Source organism: Brassica oleracea, chromosome C3, assembly GCF_000695525.1.
Source record: "Brassica oleracea var. oleracea cultivar TO1000 chromosome C3, BOL, whole genome shotgun sequence".
Classification (NCBI taxonomy): Eukaryota; Viridiplantae; Streptophyta; class Magnoliopsida; order Brassicales; family Brassicaceae; genus Brassica; species Brassica oleracea.
In genome coordinates this window covers 33716633-33732596 of record NC_027750.1, presented here as the reverse complement: position 1 = coordinate 33732596, position 15964 = coordinate 33716633, and the positions used below count along the sequence as shown (strand labels likewise).

At 35.1% G+C, this 15964-nt stretch overlaps 1 protein-coding gene across 1 annotated transcript; it reads left to right on the top strand.

The window, feature by feature from the left end:
* The first annotated feature begins 403 nt into the window (after positions 1-403).
* LOC106328238 (disease resistance protein RPS4) lies at positions 404-14823 on the top strand. The gene is made up of 5 exons (XM_013766638.1): positions 404-957; positions 10452-11706; positions 12477-12791; positions 12871-13851; positions 13940-14823. Exons 1-5 carry the CDS (start codon positions 473-475, stop codon positions 14621-14623), a joined length of 3720 nt encoding a protein of 1239 aa, XP_013622092.1. The 5' UTR covers positions 404-472; the 3' UTR covers positions 14624-14823.
* The last annotated feature ends 1141 nt before the right edge of the window (positions 14824-15964 follow it).

The window sequence follows — 15964 nt, the reverse complement described above, 5'->3', positions numbered from 1 at the left end:
TTTTTCTAAGGATTCTAAGAATTTTCCTTGACATGTGGCTATAAAAATATGTTGTAATATTCCAGGATTAATATATAGGGGATATAACGTTCTCTAAAAAATTGAAATTGGATTAACTAATTTTCTAATCGATTCTAGTCATGGCACATCAGCGAAATTGGATTCTAATTAATCGATACATCAGCAACTTTAATTTGTAAATATTACAAACTATAATGTTATTATTTTTGTAATGATTCTCAATTAATATATAAAAATGTCGTAGTTTCCAGAGTTGCCAAAGTTGACCTTTTTGAAACTTTGCCAAAGTTGACTTTAAAAAATCAATTTTTATGTACCCTATTTGCCAAAGTTGCAATTGTTAAAATGAAGGCACCCTTATTGAAATGGTCCATAGATTATTAAACTTGAGTTTTTAAGTTGAACAAGTTTACAACTTGACTTGTCTCTCAGAAAAGATTAGTTGAACGCCATGAAAAAAAGTCCCTCTTTGAGAAGTTACTCTATGGACGCCTCAGCGCAACCTCAAGTGTTCATCAACTTCCGAGGAGCTGAACTTCGTCACAGCTTTATCGGCCATCTCAAGAAGGCCTTTGAAAGAAATGGAATCAACTTTTTCATCGACACCAACGAACAGAAAGGCCTTAATCAGAAAGTTTTCTTCAAGAGGATAGAAGAGTCAAAGATCGCGCTGGCGATCTTCTCCCCTAGGTATACGGAGTCAAGATGGTGTCTGGACGAGTTGGTGAAGATGAAGGAATGCATGGAAGCGAACAAACTTGTGATTGTTCCCATCTTCTATAAGGTAACTCCATACACCATTCAAGGGCTCATGGGAGATTTTGGTGATAAGTTGAGGGAGCTGGTGAAGTATGTCGATGATGTGAGAGAAAAAAAATGGACTGAAGCTTTGAAGTATGCTTCCACAATTATAGGCATCAATTACGATGGGAAGAGGTATGGAATTGGATTTGTAAACCATAAGAGATAAGATATAACAACAAAAACAATTATACACGTATCCTACTATTTATTAAAAAGTAAGCCACTTTTCTGTGTCATCCACAGGAAAATCTTAAGAAAATTGTTATAATTGATTTCTAATGATTTTTAATTATATCTGAAAATAAAATTTAATTCTAGAATCATTTAATCTATGGTGCCAAATAACATAAAGAATGACCAAGTGTAGAAATTATAGCAATAATGTATAATGCTTGATTAATTTTTAAATCAATTATTTAGTTATAAACTCTATAAAATAATTGAACATAAAATAATTAATAAAAATCAATGATTTTATTTTCTTATATAAAGCGTTACTTTCACATATAAAACATTATAATAATTATTAAGTTTTGTTAGGCACACATCATTTATAAATAATTTATAATAATTTTAGATTATATATATAAACATTTAAAAAACCTTTTATTCTGAATTACAAAATTATTTATCATAGTTTATAAATTAGATATAAACTATTATAAATCATTTATAGTTTAAAAATGCATTTATAAACTAATAAAAACATAAATTTTATAAATTTATTTATAAATTCTTATGTATCTATCTATAATTTTATAAATGTATATTTTTACAGATTTAAAAATAATATAATAAAATTATATTTTACAAATTATCATACTACTTACGTGAATTTTTCTTACGTGTTGTTCATAAATAAAATCTTAAGAAGAGTATTATAATTTGATTCATTAATGATTTAAAATTTTTAATCATATATAAAAATAAAATGTATTTTTAAAATCAATTAATATTAGTTAACAATTAACCCACAAAAGCTTATAAATAATGATATAAGGTAACCAAGTTTACAAATTATAGAAAGAAACAACAATTTATTTTTATCAACATTTTAAAAAATATATAAAATATTTTAACACTAATTGTTTTTATAGAAATCAATATAATGATTTTATATGGTATGTAAGACATTATAAGAACTATTAGTGTTTTGTAAAGCTACATTTATAAATCATTTATACAAATTTAAAACTATTTCTACAGATTTAAAAATATTTACAAAATATTTTTTTCATTACAAATAATTTTATCAGAGTTTATAAATTATATATAAGACCCTTTATTAATATTTCATATAAATTTTTAATTCATTTATAATACCTTTGAAAAAAAAAAATTTATAAATTATTGTATATTAAAACAGAAGTCAATTAAGTTATTTTTTCTTATGTGTCTCTCATGTGTGAAGTTTGTAAGGTTGTTATAATTTCAATTTTTGTGGATATTTAGTTTTTTTTTATCATATCTGAAAAAAGGTAATTCTATACCAATCATCTTCAATTTTTATAATTGGATACCTTAATCAGATAAGTTTTAAAAAATATAATTAAGTACCTAAACCAAAAATAAATGTTGTATATATGTAAGAGAAGGATTTTAAGTGATTTAGATCAAATTATTCCACTAGAATTAATTTTTCAGTTCTTCTAAAAATTTAACACTGAGATTTATGATTTTCAGACTATATGGAGTTAAAATTTTATTTCCTTGATATTTTTAATTATTATTTGAAAGTTATAGTATTTTCATATAATATTCTAAACTTATGAAATCGGATGCAATCGCCTGGCATATATTATTAGAAGTATACTTATAATATCTTTTAGAGTAAATTTGGTAAATCATATAAAATATTAAATGAAACAAATATTTTCGAATTGCTATTAGAAAGTAGAAAGCCAAACCAGTATTTGGAAAAAATAAGTGTCGAAACGGTAGCACTGATAAATGAACATATATATATATATCCTTGGATTTAAAGAAATAATACCCAAACCAAAATGTTGAAAAAAAGGTTTTTTTCACATGGACAAGGAAATACTTTGTCATTTACCTAAGGACTTTTAGTAATAAAACCCGTCAACTAAAGATGAATCTTAAAAAACCCATCAACTAAAAATTGACGAAAGAAATTCTAAACTTTAATTCTGTTAACGTCTATCACCCTCAATATATATGTTTTATTAATTGCTTTTTCTTTATCAATTATTTATATATAATTAAATAAAATAATTAACTTTTTTTATTGAAAAAAAATTAATGGTTATATATTCTCATATAAAAGAATTATATTTATAGGTTAAAAAATATTAGAACTTTTTATGTTTCTAAAGTCCACACAAAAACATTTACAAAATTTCTTCATGATAAAAGCATCCGATCATTGTATTGGTCCTACACAAAAAAAATCAATTTTTTTTCTTGAAAGCTAGAGTATTCCAAGTTTTTTCTACGTGTTAAAATAAAATAAAAAGTAATTCTGCATCCAATTATCTGAATTAATTATAATATTGTTTTTCTGTAAGAGAAATATTTGTAATGACTAAGGTTTACTTTGTTGAACTATTTTAAATCTCATGATCTTCTAAAACTATATACTGAAATTTTTGATTATCCAACTATTTGAAATTAAAAATTTTAATTTTAAAATTTTAATTGTTATTCACAAATTAAAACAATGTAAACATACTATATATTTCTTCATATAATATAATTACCCGCAAAATTACGGACAAACACCTAGTATGTATTACAAAGGATGTAGGGTATTCACATTAATGATTAATACACATTCTAATTTCTATATCTACAGACAATATTAAACACCTATATATGTAGGGTTAACTAATATAGACTTAAAGTTTAGAGTTAAGGGGTGAAGTTTTTCAAATAGGGTTTAAAATTTATAAAAATAAATAAATATTAAAATTTTCAAAATAAACATTTTAAAAATATTTTCAAAAATTATTTTCGAATTTCAAAAAGAAAATTTGAAAAAAAATGTGAATTTTTTTTTCAAATTTTTTTTAATAAATGTTCAAATTTGAAAACTTATAATTGGAAAACTATAAAAAATATATTTTTATTTTGTTATTATTTATTTATATTTATATATCTATAAAGCAAAAAAAAGGTAGAAGAGTCTTTTACCTCTTTAATGAAATATTTTTTGGTCATTTTCTTCTTTGAATATTCTCTTGGTGACCAAAAAAACTTAAAAATAGTTATTTGAGAGAATTGCCTATAATTTAACTATCATTTTATACAATTTCGCTATATACCTCGTTAATCTTTAACTATCATTTTATACAATTTCACTATATACCTCGTTAATCTTTGGTAAGTAATGTAGTGTCTCTTAGTTTTTTTTTTTCATCTAAAAATCATTTTATTCCATATAGTATATTAAAGATACTAATAAAGAAATTGATATGATACATAGCATCAAGAGAGTCAAAATAAGCTTTTGAAAAATATATCTAAGCCATTAATTATATGATCTGAAAACACACAACTATAAGAAAAATCAATGATGAATCCACACCAAAATTAGGTTGAATATTTTTTTTTTGATGAAATATTTAATTTATTGATCAACTTGGAAAAATGTATGTATGTGCATTGTTTAACCGTTTAGAAACGAGTTCAAAAATGACTATTCTAAGGCTATGACTATGCTAGGACATGTGAGCTTCAAACCAACGAGCCATGAGGGCATGCAGCTTTGGCTTCATATAGTACTTCGTAGACATGATACGGTTCTTCACAGTTTTTTCAATGAGTCGGACCAATTGGTCCACCGGTTTAGTGATACTGTTGTGCTTCCGGTCGTTCCTTTCCCTCCAAATAAAATAGATAGAGACTTGCAGTACCAAGCGTAGTAAGATGAAAGTTAGGCGGCAATAAGTTCTGGTGAGCAATTAGAGAGAGGTGGTCTCTCAGTCTGGATCAGGCTCAGCACCAAGCAAGGACCTCACAACCTGCAGCCATATATGTAAAAGTGTACGGACAGGCAAAGAAAAGATGGTAACGAGTCTCATCTGATTTGCCACAGAATGGGCAACTTTGCGGCTGACCCCATTTTGAGTTCGATGACCAGTAGCAAGCCTGTCTCTGAAAACTAGCCAGGTGATGAAAGCAAATCGCGGTACACCTTGCGAGAACCAGATCAGTTTAGTCCACTGAATCTTTCTCTTCTTTTGTCTTACCTGCTGCCAAGTTTCAGTTGATACGAACATGTCCCCGTAGTCATCAGGCCACTGCTTCCACAAAACTCCATCTTTAACACCCGCTGACAGAGAGATAGGAAACCCATGGACCTCCTGCATTAGCACGTGAATCCGTTGGTCCCTGCAACTCCTGATCCTCCAAACCCCATCAACAAATACCTCGCAAATTCTTGCATTTCTTGGAATGCCTTGCTTCTTAGTGCCAATCTCTCCTGTAATGTCTATCAGCCGACCTTTTGGATGCCAAATATCTGTCCAAAACCTCACTGTCTGTCCATTGTTTATATTCATACTAATGAAATTCTGTGCCAGAGTTTTAAACTTTAAAAATTGTCTCCACATCCAAGATCCCAATCATGTGTCTTTCACGTCCTAAAGGGTCTCTCCTCACAGTAAATACTGACTAACCCATGCACTCCACAAAGAAGAAGACTTAGAAGTAACCCGCCATATGAGTTTTAATATAAAAACCGTACTCACATCAATCACACGCCGCACACCAAGCCCTCCTTCCTCATAAGGCCGACATACTTCTTCCCAAGCAACCTTAGACTTAGACGTGTTGTTCAGGGAACCACTCCAGAAAAACGCAGAGCACATACTCTCAATCTCATCAATACAAGCTTGGGGAAGAAAAAATGCAGCACACCAGAAATTTGTGATGCTAGCAATAACAGATTTAATGAGCAGTAGCCTTTCTACATAAGAGAGAGCCTTACTTGTCCAAGAGAGGAAGCGATTGTGAGTTTTGGTGAGGAGGGGTTCGTAGTCATGCTTTGTCATTGTGGTGAGGGGGAACCCAAGATATCTGATAGGCAAAGCAGAGATGGATAGACCTGCAGCCTCTGCTTCACTCTCCAGCGCTTGTTTTCCCCAACCCGCAGCAAAGGTTGTCGATTTAGCAGCATTTATTCGTAAACCAGACATGCCTGCAAAATCATCAAATACAGACAATGTGCCACGAAGAGATGCTGGAGTGTCATTTGTGAAAACCATTATGTCGTCAGCGAAACTTAGGTGGGACAGATTTATCTCTTTACAGTGTGGGTGATAGCCAATACGATCCTCCATAACTGCCTTACCAGAAGTTTAGAGAGAACATTGCTTACTATAACGTAGAGAGAGAAACCCTCCATATACCCCTGCTGCTAGTGAAAAACCCCTCCAACTCTTTGTTTACACACTGAGAAAGCAGGCAGCAGTAATGCACCTCATTCTCCAAGTGAAAAAGAGGTTTGGATAGTTCATCGCTCTCAATGTATCATCAATATGAAAGACCAACTAACAATGTCAAAAGTTTTAGAGATATCCAGCTTGATGGCAGATCTATACGAGGTAGACGCCTTGTGATAGTCTTTGACTAGTTCTGTTGCCAAGAGAACATTTTCCAGAAGCAACCTCCCCTCCACAAAACCACACTGATTGAGTTATATGGCCTCCGGCAATGTAGCCTTCAGTCTTCGTGCTATGATTTTCGACACTACCTTGTAGATAACATTGCAACAAGCAATTGTCCTGAAGTCTGTCATTTTCTCAACATCAGTAGTCTTAGGTACCAAGGATAAAATTGTGGCGTTGATGCTGTGTGGCATGAAACCATAGATGAAGAAAGATTGGGCAGCAATAATAAAAATCCTTCCCAATCACTGACAAGGCGGCTTTATAGAACTCCATGGGGTACCCATCAAGACCAGGGGCTTTGCTTGTTGGCATAGATAATAGCATCTCCTTAATTTCCTCAGCTTGCACCGGAGCCTGAAGCGCAGTAGCGTCCTCTGCAGAACAACGATGATCGATCAGTTGACTTAGCTCTTCATGAGAAACCCCCACTTCCACTTGCTGTGAGCCATTCAAAAAGGACTCAAAATGATCTGCTGCTTCAAGCTTAATTTCAGAGGGAGTCGTGATTATTCTGCTATCTCCAGTGACACTTCACCTAATTGTGTTCCTGACATTTCGACTTTTGGTGACCTTATGGAAAAACCTAGAGTTTCTTTCTCCAAGACCCAGCCACTGAACTCTAGATTTCCGATAGCAGAACTGCTCCTCAATGCATGTTATATGGTGCCAACGCTCCCAAGCCTCCGACGTAGTCTCAAAAGTAGATGTTTGCGGGTTCTGCATAGCCTTTGTTTGCCTAGCACATAGCTCCTCATAGGCTTGTTTGACACGGCCTGGTAGATCCCCATACAAGTCTTTATTCAGACCTCGCCTCTCTGATTTTAGAGCCTTCAGCTTTTCCTGAAATTTACTTAGAGCAGAACGCGAATGGAACAAGGAAGGCGACTCATTCCATACTCGAGCTACAACTTTAAGGAAACGAGGATGATTGGTGACATGGGTGAAGAATTTAAAAGGCTTCAGAATGATCCACGGGTTCTGTCCTACCGACCTTCCAATCGCTTCCATCTCACGCCACAGATCTCTTCGCTCGTTAGCATGGTTGAAAGCATAAAAAAAATGAACAAAGAAAAGTATCTCCAACGACTTGTATTTCACCCACAAGGTAATCATTTATTGATTAGCAAACCCCAAATACGACCCAGCCGGTGGCTTGAGTAATTATGAATACACCTCCAACCAGGGAAAGTAGCATCAAAGACCTGAAAATTTTCCTCCTTAACTCTAGTCTCAATCAAACACCCAAATGACAGTTTTGCAGCTTTAACCCAATACCGAACTGCCTTTTGTTTGTGTGGCTTATTGAACCCATGCATGTTCCATGCGAAGATTGAAGACATCAGTGCTTCTGGAAGGAAGCTTTTTTCTTAGCGGATTACCCTTATGCTGATGCGCTATGACATGAACCAGGTCTCTGGATTTGACAATCTATCGCTTAGATCCCCTGCCCTTACCACGAATAGAAGAATTTTGCCTTTGTAATGACACCTTGGTTTCTCTTGTAATATCAACAGTATCTTGTGCAGTCTGGTGAACCTTCGCTTCTAGACCGTCCTGAATATCATCATCCTCATCTACGACTTCATCAGCCTTCCCTTGGTCACCAACTGCTACGAGATCCTCCAAAATTTTCTCAGCAACATCACTCAAAACATCATCATCCTCATTAACAATCTCTCCCTCCTCCCTCAGGTCTTGAAGGATTTAGAAACAATTTGGTGATTTGCAGCTTTAAGCTTCTTTATGTGGGGAAGTCTTTCCATCCTGACTAGTACTCACAAAAGCCCACTATTCTATATCAGTTGACTCTTCTCCCGCCACACACTGACGTGGAAATCTACTGCCCGATAAGCTTTCCTTCTCAAACATTGATTCAAGCTCTGCTATTAGCATTGTTACTATCTCCTTACTAGCTTTTCCAGTTGTCTCCTTCGAAGAGAAACCTTCCAACTCTATGGTGTCGTTCACAACCACAGTAGCAACTTCCTCAGACGTAGACTGGGCACTCCAGTTCACTGACTGACAGTCGCTTGTGTGACGCCCCCATCTAGAGCAGGAGAACATCTAGGAGGGAGCCAAAGGTAGTTAATAGACACGAAATAGGAACACCATCTCTGCTCTGAAAACTTATCTTGTTTGGCAAAGTGTTAGTCAAATCAACTTCGACCAATACTCTGGCCATATCCATTCTTATGCATCGCTCCATATTTGGATGAAGCTTAAAAACTTCCCTGAAGTTATGGCAAGGAAGCCCTTCGTTGAGTAATGATATTCTGGTACATTCAATAAATCAACCCACAAGGGCATGGCAGAAAGATCCGGAGGGGAGCGACCCGTCTCAGGAGTCCACTCCCCCAACATCAAAAGAACCTCTGAGATATGCCAAAACTTCATGTTCATAACTCTGTTTTTAATCGCTGCATCTTCAATTTTGAATTGGATAGTCGTTTTTCTAATGAACTGGACATCGATCTTGGTCTTCTTCCCAGAAGAGTTCCAGATCCTGTTCACTTTAGCATGAATAGAACCAATATGCGGGCACCATTGATAAAGTACCTGGCGACAAAACTTCTCCACAACGGTTCCACATCCTCGAAAATCTCCGCTGGAATAGCTACCTCTGCAGCTCCATCTTTCACAACAAACGCTGGCCTTTTATCAACCACCGATGAACCCTCCACAAGGGCCGAGGAGTAAGAGACTCGCTCATCCCCAATTTTATTCTAGTTTTTTTTGCCCCTAACGAATTCTTGAACCATGGTAATTAGGTTGGATTTTGTCAATACATTCGAATTGCTTTTTCCTATCACAACGAGTTGTAGTCACAAGCATTGCCTCCATGATAAAAGTTTTTCAGATAAAAATATTTTTTTATTTAATTATCAGGGTTTTCCAATTGGATTACCTTGTCGGACAAAACTCGGAGAAGGAGGGAGTTAGGTTGGGAACACAGTGATATGTTCCAGAAGAGATCACCCTGTCGAACAATTTACGATAACCATTACAACGAAAATCAAAACAAACAAGTATATATCCGATTATAAAAGCCGGAAGAAAACGAAAATATCACCAAAAACTTTAAAAACAAGTAGAAGAAAATCATAATACTAGAATACAAACAAGAAGAAACTAAGTAGAACCTCTATAAATTAATACTCGATAAATTAATAATCTCTATAAATTAATAAATTTCGCCGGCCCCAGCTTGGGCCGGTTCAAAATTTGACACAAATCAATAAAATAATAATATAATATTTTTTTAGAAAATTCTATATAAATACATGGTCCCATTAAAATTATAAATTAATAATTTATATGTATACATATTTTATATAAGTAAGAACCTATTATTATATTGTTTGTTTTATATTCATAATAGAATTATCTTTATATTTTCTTAACACTTAATATATTTTTGATGAGATTTAATAATATTATACCTAAAACCACATTTAAGTTCTATGCAATATATATTATATACACCAAATAATATAATAAAATTAATATAAATGTCAAAATTTAAAAATAATAATTAATATCTATACAATAAAATCAAATATTTTTTCTTATCTTAAAATAAGAAATCTAAATAAGAAAAAAAATTTTAATTAATATCTCTGTAAATTAATAAAATTTTAAAGTCCCAACATTATTAATTTATAGAGGTTTTACTGTATAAGAAAAAAAATCTCACCGTATGTGTTGGAAAAATCACCGGCGCAGGCACAAAAAGAATCTCCCTTTTTCTCCTGGCAGCTAGGGCAAGCTCTGATACCTATTAATCAAAGTCTTTTTGTAGTGTCTCTTAGAGCACGGTTAATGGAAGTTCTTAGAGTGAGGTTATTAGCGGAATATAAGAACCTGTCTCTTAACTTTTAACTAAAAAAGCTAAAAGACGGGTTCTTATATTCCGATAAGAACTCCACCCTAAGAACATCCATTAATCATGCTCATAGTCTATTTAATTAACTTCTTAACTATTGGTTATTGTAGAGACGAAGACCTTCTCATTGGTGAAATAGTTGGGGATATTCAAAGAGTACTAAAGAAAATTGCATTACAAAAAGGAAAAGAAGAACCCAAGACAAAAATGCCTCGCACTAATACCTCCACATATTCAAGCTCTATCACTCACAGTAAGAACATAGTTGATTCTGATAACCAAAACGAGCTCGCTGGACTCAAACAACGCCTAGATGAACTGAAAGAAAAGTTAGACCTTAGCCACAAGGAAACTCGCATTGTTGGGGTTTACGGGATGCCCGGAATCGGCAAAACCACCCTGGTGAAGAGATTGTATGATGAGTGGAAACACAAGTTCCAGCGACACGTGCATTTGGTGAACATCCGTGACATGTCGAATGCGTATGGGGCGCAATCACTACAGAGGATAGTTTTGAAAAGTTTGCTTAGTGACACTTACAATGAGATAAGTGACGATATGAACTATGAAACCATGGAGAGTGAACTGCTACAGAAGAAAGTTTTTCTTGTTTTCGATGACGTGAGTAGCAAGAATCAGGTACACTCTCTTCTGGATAATCATAAATGGATTAGGAAAGGAAGCAGAGTGGTTATATCCACGCGTAACAGGACAGCGATAAGCCAACTCGAGTATACTTACGCAGTCCCAAGCTTGGATCTCGCAGACAGCTTGAACCGATTCAGCTTTTATGCCTTTAAAGATCACAACTGTCCTCGCCCGGGAAATCTCAGGGATCTTTCCACAAAGTTCGCTGATTATGCCCGAGGTAACCTGCAAGCTCTCAAGATATTAGGTCGGGAGCTTCTCTCGGGAGATGAGGATCACTGGTCACAGAGATTGGATACACTGGCGCAAATTCCCAGCCCGCGTATTCAAGATCTATTGAGAAAAAGTTATGATGAGCTAAGTGAGCAGCAAAGAGAAGCTTTTTTTGTTGTAGCCTGTTTCTTCAGATCAGGGGATGAGTATTACGTTAGAAGTTTAGTGGATTCAGCAGATCCTGATAATTCTACTGATGATACTGCTAGTGAAATAAGAGACCTCGCGGACAAGCTACTGATTAGCATCTCCAGTGGGCGAGTTGAAATGCATGATTTGTGGTCTACGTTCGCTAAGAAACATGGTTCATCCTTCTCCGCTGAAAGCAGTCAGGGAAACTATATGATTTGGGATCATGATACATTTGCTTCTATGGCGAAAAACAAAAGAATGAGATTTGTCAACCAAACAAGGAAAAATGATCAATCTAACCTCAAAAACTCGGTAAGTTCTGTTATCAATCCCTGTTATACTGTTTTCTTACTTCTTTTGTCTTGAGAAACTACGCGAATGAATTAAACTCGAAGAAAGCAAGAAAACTTAAAAGAGGAAAACTCAGTGAATACCCATTTTTAGGGTTTATTTATTAGGGCAAATCTCCAAAATAGCACATTTCAAAGTTTATATCACAAAAATAGCATTCAAAAACTATAATGACCAAAATAGCACATTTTTAAGTTTATCCTTTGAAAATTTTAATTTTTTTATTTTTCAAAATTTGAAATTTTATCCCCAAAACCTCATTTCTAAACCCTAAACCCTAAACTCTAAACCCTAAACCCTAAACTCTAAACCCTAAACCCTAAACTCTAAACCCTAAACCCTAAACTCTAAACCCTAAACCCTAAACTCTAAACCCTAAACCCTAAACTCTAAACCCTAAACCCTAAACTCTAAACCCTAAATCCTAAACCCTAAACCCTAAACCCTAAACCCTAAATCCTAAACTTCACACTTTAACTCTAAACCCTAAGTTTGTAACTTTTGATAAAACATTAAGTGCTATTTTTGTGACTTTTGACCTTGAGTGCTAGTTTGAGAACAAAAACTTGATTTAGTACTACTTTTGTCTTTTTCTATATTTATTATTGAATGTCTGAATAAATAAATTACAACTTTCTGATATTTAATTATTTTTTTGAATGAAATCATCTGATATTTTTTTTCACTTTAGAAAAACTAATTATCTACTAACATATAGTATACTTTATCAGGGCAGGGACAGCGTCAAGGGTATTTCGCTGGACATGTCTAAATTCAGTGATAAACTGGCCTTAGACAATGAAATTTTCAGTAAGATGTGCAACCTACGGTACCTTAAAGTGTACAACTCCCAGTGTTCTCGAGACTGTGATGGTGATTACAAATTGAATTTCCCTGATGGACTTAAATGCGCAATGGAAAGTCTTCGGTATCTGTACTGGCTACAGTTCCCATTGGAGGAACTTCCAGAAGGGATAAGCCCGAAGAACCTTATTGAGCTCAATCTCCCTTACAGCAAGATAAAACGACTTTGGGAAGACAGTAAGGTGTGCCTTTGGAGCCTCTGTGTAGCGAGTTTCTTGCCCTTTATTGTTGCCTAACGGTTGACTCTGTTTCTGCTCACAGGATACATCCAAACTCAAATGGGTCGATCTCAGTCACTCGAGTGAGCTGTGTGAAATATCTGGGTTACTAGGGGCTTCAAATCTCCAAAGACTGAATCTTGAAGGCTGCACAGACTTGACAACATTGCCGCAAGGGATGCAAGAAATGGAAAGCCTAGTTTACCTGAACATGGGAGGATGCACACGACTGGTGTCTCTTCCTAACATGAAGTTGAAATCTTTGAAAACTCTCATCTTGAGTTACTGCTCGAACCTTGAACAATTTCCTGTGATTTCCGAGAGTCTAGAATCTCTTTACTTGCAAGCCACGGCAATTGAAGTTATTCCAGATTCAGTTGAGGACCTTCAGAAACTTTTCCTATTAAATTTGAAAGACTGCAAATCGCTGAAGAGTCTTCCCGATTGTCTTGGAAAGCTAAGAGCACTTCAAGAGCTAATACTCTCTGGCTGCTCAAAGCTAAAGATGTTTCCAGAGTTGAAGGAGAAGATGGAATCTCTGAAGATTTTACTGCTTGATGGAACAGGGATAAAGCAGATGCCAATGTTATTGCATTGCAGTCAGTCACAAGGAAAAGCTTTTGCAAATAAGCCATTTCCAGACATTCAGACACATTGCGGTTTAAGTAATTCCGGTCTATCATCCTCTTTGCTATCGTTATGCTTAAGTGGAAATGATCTTGAGAGCTTGCAGGATAACATCAGTCAGCTTTATCAACTTAAATGGCTTGACTTAAAGAACTGCAAGAAGCTCAAATCTATTCCAGTGCTTCCACCAAACCTCAAGTGCTTAGATGCACATGGATGCGACTCACTGGAAAAAGTTGGAACCCCTCTAGCCCTTCTCATGGTGACAGGCCAAATCCATTGCACATTCATTTTCACTAATTGCAACAAATTGGATCAAGTTGCGAAAAGTAATATCATATCTTACACTCGTAAGAAAAGCCAGTTAATATCAGATGCTTTGAATCGTTATAATGGGGTATTTACTACTTTTCTCCCTAAAAAGACATACAGCTTTCGTTTACATAAACAGTTTAATGATCTTTGTTTTTGGTATAACGTTGAAGGGCTTTGTTTTGGAATCTTTGATTGGAACTTGTTTTCCTGGATGTGAAGTACCTGCATCGTTTGATCACCAAGGCTTTGGGTCAGTGTTAGAGCCGAAACTACCTCGGCACTGGTGTGACAGTAGGCTTACTGGGATAGCTTTATGCGCTGTTATAATGTTTCCGGACTGCCACCATCAAAACAACCGTTTCTTGGTGAAATGCACTTGTGAATTCAAAACTGATGATGGGCCATGTATCAGTTATACTTCCATTGTTGGAGGTTGGAGCATACCAGGTGATGATCCACGAAAGATTGACTCTGCTCATGTTTTTATTGGCTATACAAGCTGGCTATATATCAACAAATGTCACGTGGAAGACCATGGGAAAGGATGTATTCCTTATTTGGCTTCTCTCAGATTTCAGGTGACTAATAGTTCAGGTGAGGTAGCAAAATGCAAAGTGCTAAAATGTGGCTTTAGTTTGGTATGTACACCAAATGATATCGATGATATCTCTCGGGAGAAGATGGGTGATATCTCTCCACAGAATATGGGGAATGCGCTAAACAAAGAAAATTCAAATAAAACTTCAAGAAATGATTATGATTTCTGGTATCCATCAAACTGTGGTATGACTTCGAGAAATGATGAACATTTTCACGATGAAGAACTTGCAGAAGCAAACATCTCCAAAACTTGAAAAAATAATGGTTATTTTTGATAATAAAACCGATAGGGGTTCAAACTCCAAGACTAGGTTGTATCCACTGCAATAGATAAGTTTAGTTTCCCTGAAGTTTACTATAAATCCATCTCTATGTTAACACCTTTGTTGTTGTTCCTGTTTTTTGTTCTGGACTGAACTTGTTCTGGGATGATAATTGAAAACGGAAAATTAAATGAGGAAGTTTGATCTATCAACTAGATTTCATATCCGTAGTAGGCATTAGTGGCCTAAGATGATAAGGCACGTATTTGATCTAACTAGTCTGTCGTCACGTCAGACAGCCCATGACACTTAAACTCTAAATTTTAACGTTATCCATCTTCAAAGAGGAAAAGATTGACACGCAGAATCTACTCGCTACCAATACTATTCGTTTCAGCAGTTTTTCATGCAAATAAACTCTCCGGTTTATACAGAGATCAATGACTTTGAGCCCCCACAGAAAGCAAAACAAAGGAACAATAGCCAGGCCTTTCTGATTCAGGACTGACTTCTATCACAACCCTAAACATTTATTAATCCACTTCTTCTACAAATAACTTGGATCACATTGAAACTGCTTTCATCTCCGCAATGAAGCCTTTCTTTGGCGATGTTTCTTGCATCTTGAAGGATCCATTAAATGGCTACACCTTTCTTTGGCGATGTATCTTGCATCTTGAAGGATCCATTAAATGGCTACACCATATATGACTTTCTTGCTATAACTTTTAGGCTGCTTTTAGGACTCTGAGAACCTTGTGGAAGATTAGAGAACTCAAGACGCTTCATCTACCTTCACCCCCATTTTGGTCCATACATATATAGATTATAGACCATGATATTATCATCATGTGCCATTTTCATTATTACTTTTTAGGATCACAAGACTCCGATGTTTATGCAGTGTTCCCCCTCTGCCTAACTCTCACACGCACAATCCACCACATCTCGTCTCCTTAGAGAAGATTATAACAGCATCTTTCACGCATATATTGGCTCGTGAACCCATATGATAACACATGAAAATCATAGAAATCAGATTTTTGTAGCCAAGGAGGCAGACAAGATCCGGAAGATACAAATTAACAGATTGATAAACGATAAAGAAAGACATAGAGATTTAACTTGGTTCATCCTAACGGCTACGGGCAAAGAGAGTATTATTATTGAGTGAGGCAAGTTTTCAGAATACACTTTGTACTACAGAATAGGATAAAACCCTAAAGGTATATATAAGAAAGCGTTTAATGAAACTTTCCATATTTCTCGGATTTTGGCAAGGAGCACCCGCTCCATGCCGCAGAGAACGCCCACTCCATGTCGCGGAGCACC

Coding starts and splice junctions, on each gene's coding strand:
- LOC106328238 (XM_013766638.1), top strand. CDS start 473: ATGAAAAAAAGTCCCTCTTTGAGAAGTTACTCTATGGACGCCTCAGCG. Junction 958..10,451: donor ATCAATTACGATGGGAAGAG/GTATGGAATTGG, acceptor TGGTTATTGTAG/AGACGAAGACCTTCTCATTG. Junction 13,852..13,939: donor CTTTGAATCGTTATAATGGG/GTATTTACTACT, acceptor ATAACGTTGAAG/GGCTTTGTTTTGGAATCTTT.